This window comes from Cucurbita maxima, unplaced genomic scaffold, assembly GCF_002738345.1.
Source record: "Cucurbita maxima cultivar Rimu unplaced genomic scaffold, Cmax_1.0 Cma_Scf00018, whole genome shotgun sequence".
NCBI classification, from domain to species: Eukaryota; Viridiplantae; Streptophyta; class Magnoliopsida; order Cucurbitales; family Cucurbitaceae; genus Cucurbita; species Cucurbita maxima.
The window spans coordinates 971,108-985,235 of NW_019272034.1; the positions used below are offsets into that span (position 1 = coordinate 971,108).

Genomic DNA, 14,128 nt, shown 5'->3' on the forward strand with positions numbered 1-14,128 from the left:
CTTCCATTGTTAAAAAAAAAACTTAAGAAACTCCATCCTCTAGACAGCTCAAAGACCTTGTAAACTCACCTTCAATTAGCTTCTATATTCATCCAGGAGAGAAGCTATGAAACATGATTTCATATGAGTGCCATAAAATTAAGAAAAAAATGAACCAAAATCAACGATATGATTCATAGATCCTCAAAATTCACTAGTAGTTCCATTACAATCATCTACAAAATGAACATAAAACTAGCTACGAAATTACGAAATCAACTCCAAAGTTGAAAGGAACAAACACTGCATGCAAATGCTATGGTTGAAACGAAAGAAACAAAAGAAAAAAGGATAAAAATGTGCTCAAAATCCCTCCTGAACGATACTAATTATTGGGGAAAAACATGGAATACCTATAAACTTCTTCACTGGCACATCTAAACAAATACTTTTAGCAGCCAATTGCCAAAACTAGGCTCAACTCTTTACTCAAATGGACTCTCAGAAGTGTGTCATTATTAGCCAATTCAGACAGTTTACCTCCTTGTCACACATAAATTATTCATCTTCTGGTCAAGTTAACAAAAAATTTCAACGCTTAAGCTGCAGCTTTAGATTTCGGTCTTTGTTTCTTCGCATCCAAAGACGCTAAGCTGGAGCCTAATCCAACAGGGGCCTGATCTTGTGCTGAAGGCAACTGATCTGGTTTTCCATCTACCTGGGTGTTGTTAGAGAGGTTGGCGTTAACGTCTTTCTTCTCACCATCCGTTACGTTACTATCTGCTGCTGCATCTGGTGTCATGCCTGAATTGATGATATTAAGCAGCTGGGTAATTGGTGGCATAGCTTGAACTGGAACACCCGGCTGACGTATCAAGAGGCCTCTAGCTGCAGCTTTCTTTCTCGCTTCAGCTGCGGCGCGAGCAGCTCTCTCGTCTACACCCCTACCACGAGGAAGAGGTTCGCCAATAATGGAAGCATTGAGGGATTTGTTCATAGCACCTCCAGAACTGCCAGAACCACCAGCTACTGCAGCAGCTTGGAATGCTTGTATCAAGTCAGGATGAGACTGCAAGGTATTCAGAAAATGAATCCTTTGAGTTTCATATTGAACAGTAAATCCCCTTATCACATTGTATAGTAGAACTCTTCCATCTCTGGTAAATTTCATTTGTAAACAAAATCAAACCACTTAAAAGAATACCTTAAGAATATCGATAGCCTTCTGAGCCGATGCAGCATTCAAAGTTTGGCCCTTTTGTTTCTGAGCATTCATCTGTCAAAATAAAATTTATATTGTTAAAGGACGAGAGATTTTTTTGGTAGCTTTAACCTTTGTTTTTTTTTCCATCTTTCAACTTACCTGAACCTCACGCATCTTAAACGTCTTCATCCAATTTTCTGAATCCCGTGTCCGTGAATCTTCTTCGCCCAATTGTTTGACCAATATATCGTACGTTTTCTTTTCATGCTGCAGTGAGATATACAAAATATTGGTCGGGCATTGCAAAGGATGTCAAACATTATTCAAAGTTTTGTTGCAGAAATTACCTGATGAGACAGTTTAAAGGCCCCCATACAATTGAATGCAATAGCAAGGGCGTGGTAGCAAACAGCGGTTTGAATATGTTCCTCGCCTAGAAGTCTTTCATTTTTCTTCAATGCTTCTTGCAAATAACGCAGAGCTGTGTTCATCTTTCCAATATCCTGGTACATCATTGCAACATTTATGAAAGTTGCAGCAACATCAGGATGATCAGGACCAGAGGATAAGCTTAGCAGCAGCAATGCTCGAGACATGTGTCGTAGTGCAAGTTCTGTTTGGTTGAGTCCATGGTAGAAAAGCGCCATATTCCCGTAACTACAGAAGGGAAAAAATGCAAATCAGGAAACAAATTCGGTAAGCACCGATATAATCATTAGCATTGAACTAGAATTTGCTGGACATCATATTCATATATTCAATTTCATTTAGAGGTATAACATTTACATAACAAAGAACCCCATAAAATTCTCACTTATACACATATCATAACACAATCTATGCTTTGTGCAGTTTAGGCCTTTGTAACCGCCCAAGCCCACCCTTATGAAGAATGTTTTGTTCCCCTCTCCAACCGATGTGAGATCTCACAATCCACCCCCCTTCGAGGCTCAGCGTCCTCGATAGCACACCGCCCAGTGTTTGGCTCTGATACCATTTGTAACAACCCAAACCTACCGCTAGCAGATATTGTACTGTTTGGGCTTTTCCTTCTGGGTTTCCCTCAAGGTTTTAAAATGCATATACTAAGGGGAGATTTCCACACCCTTATGAAGGATGTTTCGTTCCCTTCTCCAACCGATGTGGGATCTCACAATAAATGGATAAGCTAGTAAAACCAGTTATTAGAAGCTTAACTTCCAGAGAGGATGTTCATGCAACTGCTTCCAACGAAGGAATGATAAACAGTTTTCATTTTACAAACTGACTAAAACATAAATCCTATAATTTGGACTATAACATACATACTAGGATCATCGATTCAACTAGTAAAATAAAACTGAAGTATGGATGTAGAATTGCCTGTGGGCTGTGTCAGGATGATCCAAACCCAAACAACGTTCATTTATAATCAGTTCCTTGTGTTGTTGGACTATGGCTCCAGCCATGTCTCCTGCATGATACAAAACCATGGCTAGGTACCTAAATTCAGAAAGGAAAACGTTAGTTTCCATAATTATGTGCTTGTCAAAGAAAACTAACACACAAGATATAGCCAAATATTCATGTCCCTACAACAAGCAGCATAATCATTAAATGTACAGACAAAATTTGCAAGCTAGCATAGTCCTAATGTCTACCGGCAACAATTGGCAACCTCCCGATGCATTGGACCAGTAACCTGAAACAAAGAAGTTTTTGGCTGATAAGATTGAGCTCTAACAGAATTCTCTCAGCAGGCAATGCATGAGAACGGACTGTCATTACCTGCTGAAGTATCGAAACAGCTTCTGAAAATAATGCATAGGCTTCACTAAGCATCCCCTGAAGAAAAACATAATCGATAAACAATTGATCAAATTTCATAAAATCAAACACTAATGATTTACACGTTATCGGCCATATTTCTTGCTTAGTTCTATCAAGTTCATCAAACGTTCCTTGCACTACATGACAAGTCAACTCCTTGACCAACGCTGAAACTAATTTTCACTCAAAATAAGTAAATAATGATCTTGTGGAATATTGTTTAAGCCAATGTTATTTAACTTGAACTCTGTTTTGATTGTACATCTAAATAGAGATCTCTTGAAGCAGCAACAGTAACCATTTTTAGTAATGATGAATTCAAGCAAACCGATGTAATTCATTTAAAAGTGACAACATTATAACTGACCTCTGCCAACTTCAGCTTTCCAGTTTCGACAAGATCCTTGGCTTCTGAACAGACAGGAACTGAATGTTTCACAACAGGTTGGAGATTCAAGATATCTGATGTCTGGAAAGGTGCAGAGGAACTCAAATCATATTTCCTAGCAGCAACTGTGATTCCGACCTGTCAAGAACACATTATATGTTAAGAAAATCACTGACCCAATAGAAAGCTCAAAAGTTTGAAAATAGACCTGATAAAAGAAAAAAACTCGAACTAATTTCTAACGTAGTACAGAGATTTTACTTCTGCAAGGATTCTATTGTTGGAGTACTAAGACAACCTAACCATGGGAACCAGAAATATAAAATCAACAAATATAAGATTAATTTTGGAATTAAATAACTGAATGGACAATTACCTTGTGGCAAAGGTTCCTTACAACAGAAACTTTCCTTACACACGACCGTGCATCATCCGGCAAGTCAAACTGCATTGAAAGTGTTTCACGGTAAGAAATTACATAAATGCTTATTTGATTAAAAGAAATCATTATTAAAAAAGACGTGCTCATAACCTTTGTCTAAAATTTTGATAAGGCTGAGAAGAAACAAAATTTTCATTAAAACACCTGTTCTTTTCACCAATTACAGTTAAGAGGCTAAGACAGACCCAAAAAAGAGAGAAACTTAATTCGAGTCTTTGAGATAATCCCACAAGGGAAAGGTTATGAGTCTTTCCATATAAATCACGGAGTGAGAGGAATGGATTGCACAGGGTAGGAAGTAATTAAAAATACTGACATGAGTAGGTGTCAGGTGTATTGGAAGCCAGTAGAGAAGTTAGCAATTTCAGCTTTCCTCTTAGGGAGAGTCGGACCTCGAAAAAATGTAGTAGTTTATGTTTCTTCTCAGCTTTTATTCATTAGAAGTGTCGCGTTTACTTTTCTAGCTCGATCATACCACAACCAGAGCATAAAAAAGGAAAAGTTAAGAATATACATTTTTATCTCAAATTTATACTTTTTATTGTCTTAAAATTATACATATTGCTCCCAAGTGTAAAAAATGAAGGCATATTCCCTCTTTATATCCTCTATCATCAAAACTTTCCATCAAGGAAAAACTAAAGTAATATTTTGCCTCTATGATTACCAAAAGACCACGAAACCTTACAGTTTCAATAGCATGGTAAAGAGGGAACAATCCATACAACGCTGAAATAAAAGGCATATCCTTGTATCAAATGCTTGGGTACGTGACATGGAAAAAAAAAAAAAAAAAAAAAAACCAACATCATTTAGGAGCAATTAGGAGATTGATTGAAGATCACCTGATATTTGAGCTTTGCAAAATTCCTGATGTCAGACCAAAGAGAATCTGAGCTAACACTCATATATGAGGATTGGCTCTTTTTTGCATGCGCTCTGCCTTTCCATCTCGCTTGTCCCCTTGAATTATTTCCTGAAGAATGATGGTGTCCCACTTGGTCCTGTACAAAAACGCACAAAATGATAAATCAACTTTAGCTAATTTAGAAGCAGCCGTAGTAGAGTACCGAGTGAGTTCTTTAGCAATAGATGTACAACATGATAACAGTCCCTTATCCTTTTCGTTCTTTCCTCCAACTTTCCCAAGGATTACTTAAATGTTGTATTTATTAGCAGTGGTACTAATAGCTTCATGTATTAAAAGCTAAACGTACTGTCAAATAAACTTTAACGTTTAAGGATAGAAGAACGTTTTAGCTCAGAGAATGGGCATACTGAACAATAATAGAGTTCCATGCAGACACAATATCAGCATTGAACAAACCTTCTTGGTGTTTCTGGACTGTGTATTACTAGCAGCTTTTGTAGCAAGCACTTGACAACTTCCAAAGAAACAATTGAAGAAATGTGAAAGTGCCATTCCCAAGTCATGATCTTCAGTATCTCTCAAAACATCCTGTGCGATGCCAAGTAATACTAGTGTCAAATACTACTAACAAGTGAAAGGATTAAGTTGCTTTGGAAAATAAGAGAAAGAAAGTATGGGTGGTGTGCGGGTAAGTTCTCTGACTTTTATCAGGCAACATCACATTCTCAAGAACTCAAACATCATGAAAATGAAAATGTTAAATGGTAACTAGAGTGTAATTACCGTACAACATGGTTCACTCACTTTACATGTTATAATACTAAATCATGCAGAAGAACAACCGCATAGACTTCACTTTTATTAAGGAATGAAAAAAGACTAACCAAAAAAGGTTCTTATCTGTGTTCATCAGTATCATGCAACAAGTTCTGGAAAGATATGTCGGCATTGAGTATTAAAACATAAGAAACATTTTGTCTTAAAAGCCACAAAGAGCCAGGCTGAATAACCTATGTATCAAAGATGGGGAATCCACGAAAGTCTACATATCAGGACAGCTTTAAGAAAATGCGTAACAACCTTCTATAGCATGCATTCTCAGTTCATAAAAATATTAAAAGCTCCACATTGTAAGGTGCCATGAAAAATAGGAAATTACAACATATTCTTAGCAAGAAAAGGAGGAATAACTTAGATTTAACACCTTCAGAATGTGCTTTGCAGATCTAACTGCAATCTCATTAGAACAAAGGTCCCATAAATGGGGTAAATGTCTAGTGCCCTCAGCAACCTGTTGAAAAAGTTCCAAAGATCGTCAAAAATGTCTATTCATGGTCATACCACCAATAAAAGGTCATCAATTTGAGCAATGAAATTGTTGTCAATAGATGCTCACCTTTCCAATATACCGAACATTAATTCCATGAGCATGGAGCGCCTCAGTCAATGTCTGGCCATCCATAGGTGAGACTTCCAGTGTGCATAGATCTTGAATAAATTTAGGAAGCACAACATTTGTGAGGAAGATACTGGCTTCCCTCACATTACCTTCGTCTGCTTTGATCTCCTGGTGAATGCAATATTAAGAGAACTGTGAACACAGGACTATAAAAAGCTGCCAAGAAAAAGGAATGCAAGTTCAGATCTTACCTCTTGACTTCCTGACAACTTAAACTCGGTAAAGACATTAGGATTAAACAAAATTTGTGATTGTGAGCTCTCCTTGAGGTCCTCAGTCTTCTCGTCCTTACTTGTATCCTAAAGGAAACATGATTCAGATTTCTCAAAAAACAATTACCAAGATCCAATCATTGGATTTTCATCCTTTGATACAACGGATGATTCTAACATAGCATAAAACTGTGACAAGACCAAATCCAGCACCCAAATCCAAAAAGAAATACACATACAACAAGTGGGAAACTTGACTTTGAGGATTGTGACAAGACGACTCCTATTCCTCCATTTACGCCTGCCAAATTTGCTCCTTTTGTGGTCTTGAGTTCCGTAAAATTTCTCCTTTGGCTCAAGAAGGAGGCTGTGTCATGGTTTAGCTTTGCAAAGTTTAATTTTGTTGTCTCCAAGATATTTGGATCGACTTACCAGAAGAGATTTTTTATTTCTTTTCAGCAAGGTTTTTCCAAAGATGCTTTCAAAGGGTTACTAGTCTCTTGCAAAGCTGAAGAGTTTTTTGAGGTTGCTTTATGATGGATTTTAAAATACTTTTTTCGTTGATTGGTGGTTGGTGGTTGTTTCTTGGCCTTCTTTGGAAGATTTAAAGTAGCTATCAGTTTGCAGTGTTTAGAGAGGGCCTCATTCATTGTTTTATCATTCATTCACAAGCTCTCTTCATTTTTTTAATGTTCATTTATTTCTATGACTAGTCACTATTTGATTAGTTTGATGTTTGCATTTTTTTTCTTTTTCACTCACTTTGGGATTTGTATCCCTGAACATTTGTTCTTTTTCATGTTAAAAAAAAAATGTAAATAACTAATACAAAGAAATACATACATCACTAGCTACAGCTGAAACTTCCTCTTGCTTTCCAGCATCTGCCACTTGAGAAGAATCAACAACGCTATCTCCTTCAGGCACAACCTTGGATTTTAACTGATCTGCAGCTTGGGCCTTCTCACAAGAAGAAAACCATTATATAAAAATAACATGATAACATAAATGCATATCATTTTTCCATCAGATTATTGTAACTTACCTGGCAAAAAGCAGTAATCAGCTCTGGTCTTAGAATACAAAATCGAGATCCTGGCCCAGAATAGTTCGCATCACGGGGAGTTACTCTCATTATGTCAAGAAGATAATGCCTAAAAAAAATAGATAGAAAAAAACTAAATCAGAACTAAGAAAGTTTAAAAGATTTTTTATTCTCGGACAAAACAATTGCTGACATATTTTCAAGTAGCTGATAGTAGGATTTTAGTGCCTTTTTGTGGTCTTTCATTTTATCTCAATGCTTCAAGTCAAGGAAATCACCTGTCATCACTACCTACAATTCCCTTGCATTCCACTGGTGCAGCTAACTTGAAAACATTCCCTGATCCATCAAGGACCGAGTGCTCCTTTAAATGCAGACGTTTGGCAGCTTCCAGTACCTAGGCATAACCATTGCTTGGCCCTTTTAGTAAGGTGATATAATTAAACGAAAAGAAACCTAGAAGATTAACGAGATTAAGAACAAGGCAATAATTCCAATAAAAGTAATATCCCTAAGAAAATAACTAGGTTCAGTTTAGTGAACGAGTGCTATATTTACTGAAGTAGATGTTAAAAGATAATGCAACATTAAAACAAAGAATCATAATCGAAATGATTCAAGTAGAAAGCAAACCACGTCTGCTTCCTCACCTTCGCATGGAAGTCTTCATTCCAGTTGATTTTCTTACCGTTATCAACAGAACCGTACAGAAGAGAATCAGATTTATCACCTTGAAGAATTCCAGGGAGAACACTCTGAAACAAGTGGAGCATAAAATACCAGAGAAATGTTAGGATAATGTAAAAAAGGAAAAGAAAAAATAGAAAAAAGAAACAGAGACAATGACACTATTGTTCCTGATCTTAATTAACCACTTATGTAATATGCTTAGCTAAAAGCCTCCAATCAGTTTTACAAGTGTAAGGAGAAGATTTAGAAAGCTAGAGAAAGATACATACGTTAGAAAAAGAAAGATAAGTGAGAGGGAAATCAAAATTGTAACCAAACGACATCTCTCTTCGATACCAAGGTTATCTAAACAAATAATTAGAACTGTCTAAAATTAGACCATTACGCCCTAAATCAGAATGGGAACAAAGGAACACACGTTATCATTCCCAAGGAATTCAATTCAGACTTTGATCCACATCCTAACATATAAATAATAATATTGGTTAAACCTTGCAAGCGGGAGAGAGGGTAATGAAGAAGAAATTAAAACAGGAGAAATTAACATCAGTAAATAAATAAGTATACCTGAGCTACCACCCTATGGCCCCTGTAATCAATGATTGCCATAGCAAGATTATAAAGCCCAGGGACATCTGCCTCCTGATACGCTTTGGTGCCTTTCAAATCGTTATTTGCAGAAGCATACGTAGCTTGCTCACTCTCAGGCAACTGCATCTCAGTTGAACCATCAGGAGAGGATTCAGTTACACCATTAACTTCCAAAGTACCAGATGAATTACATCTGTCACCATTAGAAAGCCCAATGTCGCCATGCGATGATCTATCAGTAGCCCTCCCCGAAGAACCATGTAAAGAGCTTGGGACCTGGACTTTTGAATTACCATCAGATGCAGATTTCTTGGATGTGTGTTCAAGTTCAGCATCCACAGCAAAACTGAAGAAAATATTGTTGTGTACATACCTAAAATTCAATGAAATATAGCCCAACATCAATTCAATAATACACCAAATGATTGGATATAAATTAAACATCCAGATTAACAAGCCAACCAATCATGACACGTGCAGACAATACCTGTGTATGCAATACATTTATTAAAGAACTACGTAATTCATGCAGAAAAGATTCAGTAAAGTATGCAATAGCTCTGAAATAGCATTTTAAGGATTAAAGGGAAGAGTAACAAACATTGATATCATTTGATAAAAAGGAAAATAAATATTTGCAGATATGCCACATCGCACAAGGAATATCTTCTAACAACTAACATGTGAAAGCATTCTGGATCCGTTGGATTAATCGGGGGTATGCATCTGCTGATGACTCCAATAGCACCACTAATAGCTGCATCGACAAAGTCTGAAGTTACTTTGTAGAGGGCCCTATCACGCAAAATCCTGCATTGTATAGCCTTTGTTAAGAATACATCACAAAAACAAATTGTCAAGAGAAAGCAAGAGGTAAAGAGCAGGCCTATTAGCAAAGACGCAATTATACCTTTCCTGCGGAGTTGCATGAGGAAACTCCCGACAAGACTGCAACTCCTCATTCCAATCTCGTTGCATGCCAATCAGCTCATTACCAAAGGAGAGAGTTAGTGCATCTTCTGCCCTGGCTGCATCACGCTTATGATCTACAAAAACAAAACTCAAATAGAATTAACTATATCGAACAAATGAAACAGAGATCGAGAAGCAAAGCAGCCTATTTCAAAAATAAATAACAACAATTTGCACAAAGTACAATTTTTTTTCCACATAATTCTACTATAGATATTCAGAACTACCTTTCTGCAGCTCACATATCGTGTAACCATTACATTTTCAACAAATGTGCTACTTCTAAATAATTATAAAATATTTACTCATGTATATCTATTAAATATAATGGGTGTTGGGACGCACTTAAACACACCTCTATGAATTACGTTTGGTTGTCAAGCACACTCATATGATTCCACCAACCTGTTTCTTTTAAGCCATTAACTTTGTTTACCCTTTTTGTTTGCCCCAATGATCATCGAACCAACCATGGTGGTTATAAAAAGTATATTTGATGATAAAATGATGTAAAGGATAAATTAGAAAAGTTTAATGGTGAAATAATTAAATCAATCTGAAGATTTGAAGGTTTGAGATATATAACCACCGCCATGCAAATGCATAACAACAGAAGAGATACCCCAATACTTCAGAGAATAGAAGAGAATGGCCTTCTGTATCACGCTTTAAGATCCTAAAAAATGAATGGGTTGGATTCAAGGGATGAAGCAACTAACCAGGCACAGGATAGACTCCGAGCCAAGAATTTGGGGGCAGCAAAGATTGAACATTCTCAAAAGGATGCGCAGAGGCTCTCTGTTCCAGAACTTCACGAAAAGCTTTAAACAAGAAGAGAAAATGTGAGAGTTTAAATATCAATCAGAATGGAATAGTTTTCATCAATTGGATGGCTGAGTAACGACCAAATGTCACTCTACCTTTTCTGAACTTAGAGCTGATCTTTTGCAACAGCCCAACCAGAGTACTAGCTTCATAAGCAGCTTTATATGGCCTTGGGTCAAGAACATTTCCTGTGCTTGAGTTGACATAAAAATATTTTGCGGTTCCCGTTATACAGAACTTATTACCCTCCAATGTAATCACATCCAAGTATATCAAATCTCCAGTGAGCCTGAAAGTAACATAAAGATGTTTTGTTCATGAGCACCTAATGGTCCATAAACGGCAACAATCTTCATATAAGCATATAAAAAGAGATCATTTAAGTTTACCTTCTGTAGCTTGGAGGAGGATTGAAGGATGAAAACACAATGCTTTCTATGCATCGTACCTCTTTCGAGGACGATGATAGAAAACTACCAAGGGAACCAGAAACATCTTCCATGAAACCAAGACTGTCAAGCTCTGGGACCTCAGTTTTCACAGTATCTGAATCAAATTAGAATCCAATAGCCTTGTTACAATGAAATCTCCCAAATGATTTAAATTGCATAACAAGCCAATAAAGGAAACAAGCTCAGGGAGGTTTTGAACATCCAAACCTCCTGCAGTTGTGGCTGCATTTTTTTGAGCCAGTTCATACTGTAATGCAAGAGATGTTGACAGTGAAGCATGAAGAGTGGAAAGGGAAAGCATGTCTTTGGTACGATGAACATGGGCCCTTATTGATCTATCATCATATAATGCTGTGAAAACAAATACCTGAGAGATCAGAAATAAATCGTTTCTCACTTAAAATGAAATAGAAGTTACCGTACCAGGTACCATCTCTAATGAGCAACCACCAAGTGTAATATCAGCTACTTCTGAAATTTCATTATAATCTTCTAGTTGATGAGAGGAACCATCCTTCGTGTGCAATAACAAGTCATAACATGTGAAATAGCATGTCTCAGGAGCATCAAGGAGGAACTGCCTGATGTCCATAACAGAGTCTCCTGGATTGAGCTGCAAGTTGATTTAAAAAAAGAGTATTATGCATTTCATGATGCAACGGGTAGCTGAGAATGAGATGAATTAAATTTCTGAAGGTACCAAATGGAGGGTTAGACCACAAAACTGACGAATGAATAGCAAGCAAGGAAGAAAATTCGTAACAGGCAATTTGCTGATGTAAATTTACACAAATATGATATATGACTGGACAATTACAATATCAACAAAAATTCTTGAACTTAGTTTCATTTAACCTCTTCTCAAGTTGCAATCAATAATCAGAGAAACAAAACCTTTCAACAATTAATCTTATTATTCACTTCAGTCGGAGCTTAATTTTATAAGGCCCTCTGAGAAATAAAGATGTTGAGTTGTCCTTGCTTCTTAATAAAGAAAACGGCTTTCTTTTATCTCTGGCTGATGAAACAAGAGTCTGTAGTATTCTTCTAGTAAATCCCTATTTAATTACCAGGTCAACTTGTTGGTCTGTTTCTCTCGCACTCATGTTAAGCCATTGACATTTGAAATTTTCTTATTCCAAGTGCAGAAATACCCGCAATCGTAGGTTTAGTTTGCTCTCCAACTTAGAGATTAAATTCTAGCTGGGGGTTTTTTTTAATTATTTCATGTTTCTAATTAACGTACACTAAAGATCCTTTATGTTATATCTTGTGGCTTTAGGAGGGAGGGAACATATTATAAATGTTTTCTTTTATTTTTGTTGAACGAAATGTTTCCTATCCACACGGCCCCATAATAGCTTTGGAATCAATTAGGCGCATGTCAATAATCTGAAGGATATGAAAAACTATATTAACATGTCGTCATGTTCAAATTGACTTACTTGCAATTCAAGCTTTTCGCCGCTTTGTGTTTTGACACATAGCGGATAAAGATGAAGTTCACCTGCAAACCGATTGGTGGGGCAAAAAAATGATGAGAACCAACATCAAAGTAAGTGATCATGTTCAATATTGCATTCAAATTTGAAAGGACATCCTCACTTCATAAAGTACTATGGTTGAGTCAAATATGAGTGTACAAATACCATATTACCAAACACATGAACTGATGACCAAAAGCTTAACCCTAGAAGACGTATGATAAAAAAAAATATCGAGAAGAAATATAACTTTTCCCGGACTCATTGTTATCTTGTGCTTACGAACTATAGTTTGAAAACCAGACACTGAAAGATATTTTCCCTACGATGCTGAAATCCAAAATAACCACATTAAGTAGATTAGGACCTCGGGGCAGAGCACACTTCGTTATCTTCCTTGTTCTATGACTAAAAAAACCTCTTAGTTAAATCAAGCTACATTTTTTTTATAAAAACAAAAAAAAAGAGCTTCAAAAATGCGAAATTCCATATTTTTAAAAACATCTATATCACATTGAAAAGAGATCAACTTCCCAAACATGCTTTGTACTCCATTTCAAATTATTTACATTCCATATGCTTTTTAAAAAAAATAAAATAAAATATAGAATCGGTCACAATTGATGTCAAATTCGACGTTCAAGCACCTCAAGAGTTCTCCTTGATATAGGATCAATTGGACTAATAATGAAAACACACCTTGCTTTGGCTGACTTTCTGGAGCAGCTGTTTCAGATTCTTTGATGTCTGCCTTAATATCTGACGATTCCTCGACTGATTCAACAGGCTCTGCTTTCGACTCCAAAGCACCATTATTAACATCTTTTGAAGCAGCAGAAGAAACTAGTGCCTCAGAATTATTTGTAGCATGGTGCGCCCCTTTCCTATTCCTCCCTTTACCGGATTTTCCCGCCATTTCTACTTCCTAGCATTCCAGAAATCATAAACATCATAAAAAATGGAAGAAAATGTGCTTCAAAATAAACAATAGAATTATGGTGCATGTCTTCTCATTCAAAATTTTAATATTTCAATCAGAATCAGAGAATTTATCATTTTATCTCTAGTCTTCAAACAAAAAACACTACCCTATTACAGCCTTCAGTAGAGTATGCTTTTATAAGAAAAAATTAATATCTGTGTGTACGTACCTAGACTATTTTTTCGCTGCTGTTTTTAAAGACACTGTATCAGAAATCCAGTTAACATTTTCCCTAGGAATAGTTACCTTATCATCCATCAGTTCATAACCCTTTCCCTTCCCCTAAAAAGGCTTTCGACAAATACAAATGCTTGAACTCAATTTTTCTGATAACTTTAAGCAACGACTTGGTACATCGTAAACGGCAACAACCAATTTGGCAGAAACAGAAATGAAACCACATCGAAAAAACAAATAACAAAACCCAGATGCAAGCCAATCAAACTACGAAGAAGAAGACATAAAACAATGAAATAAAGCGTTCTCATTTCAATTCAAAGTAAAGAAATATCTACAAATTTTACCGAGTTTCAGAGGTGTGGTCGTAAGCTGTCGAATCCAAAGAGGACGGTGGCGGAAGAAGAGGAGGAATACAGAGGTTTTGGGAGAGAGTTCGGGTGTGTGAGGTTTAAGAGAGGGGCCGACGAGTGGCTGAGAGAGGCGGCCGAAGTTTCCTCTTTCCCAAACGGAAAATGGAGTTTCCTGATTAACCCAATTTGTTGG

The 14,128-nt window shown here is 36.6% G+C and overlaps 1 protein-coding gene across 2 annotated transcripts; it reads right to left on the reverse strand.

The window, feature by feature from the left end:
* Positions 1-150: 150 nt before the first annotated feature.
* Positions 151-14,124, reverse strand: LOC111493033 (clustered mitochondria protein). Of its 2 annotated transcripts, XM_023142610.1 has the most exons (29): positions 13,930-14,124; positions 13,123-13,348; positions 12,385-12,446; positions 11,363-11,552; positions 11,147-11,290; positions 10,877-11,033; positions 10,583-10,776; positions 10,382-10,483; positions 9,601-9,736; positions 9,372-9,500; positions 8,667-9,063; positions 8,060-8,164; positions 7,688-7,806; positions 7,410-7,518; positions 7,208-7,324; positions 6,344-6,451; positions 6,090-6,260; positions 5,898-5,984; positions 5,150-5,281; positions 4,668-4,826; positions 3,757-3,825; positions 3,360-3,518; positions 2,951-3,007; positions 2,824-2,864; positions 2,546-2,665; positions 1,531-1,840; positions 1,343-1,450; positions 1,184-1,255; positions 578-1,048 (listed from the first exon to the last, which is right to left on the reverse strand). In XM_023142610.1, exons 2-29 carry the CDS (start codon positions 13,337-13,339, stop codon positions 578-580), a joined length of 4,242 nt encoding a protein of 1,413 aa, XP_022998378.1. In that variant the 5' UTR covers positions 13,340-13,348; positions 13,930-14,124. The 2 variants fall into 2 exon arrangements, with proteins under 2 accessions (XP_022998379.1, XP_022998378.1); XM_023142611.1 differs by lacking the exon at positions 13,930-14,124 and having other exon boundaries at positions 151-1,048; positions 13,123-13,339.
* Between the last annotated feature and the right edge of the window lie 4 nt (positions 14,125-14,128).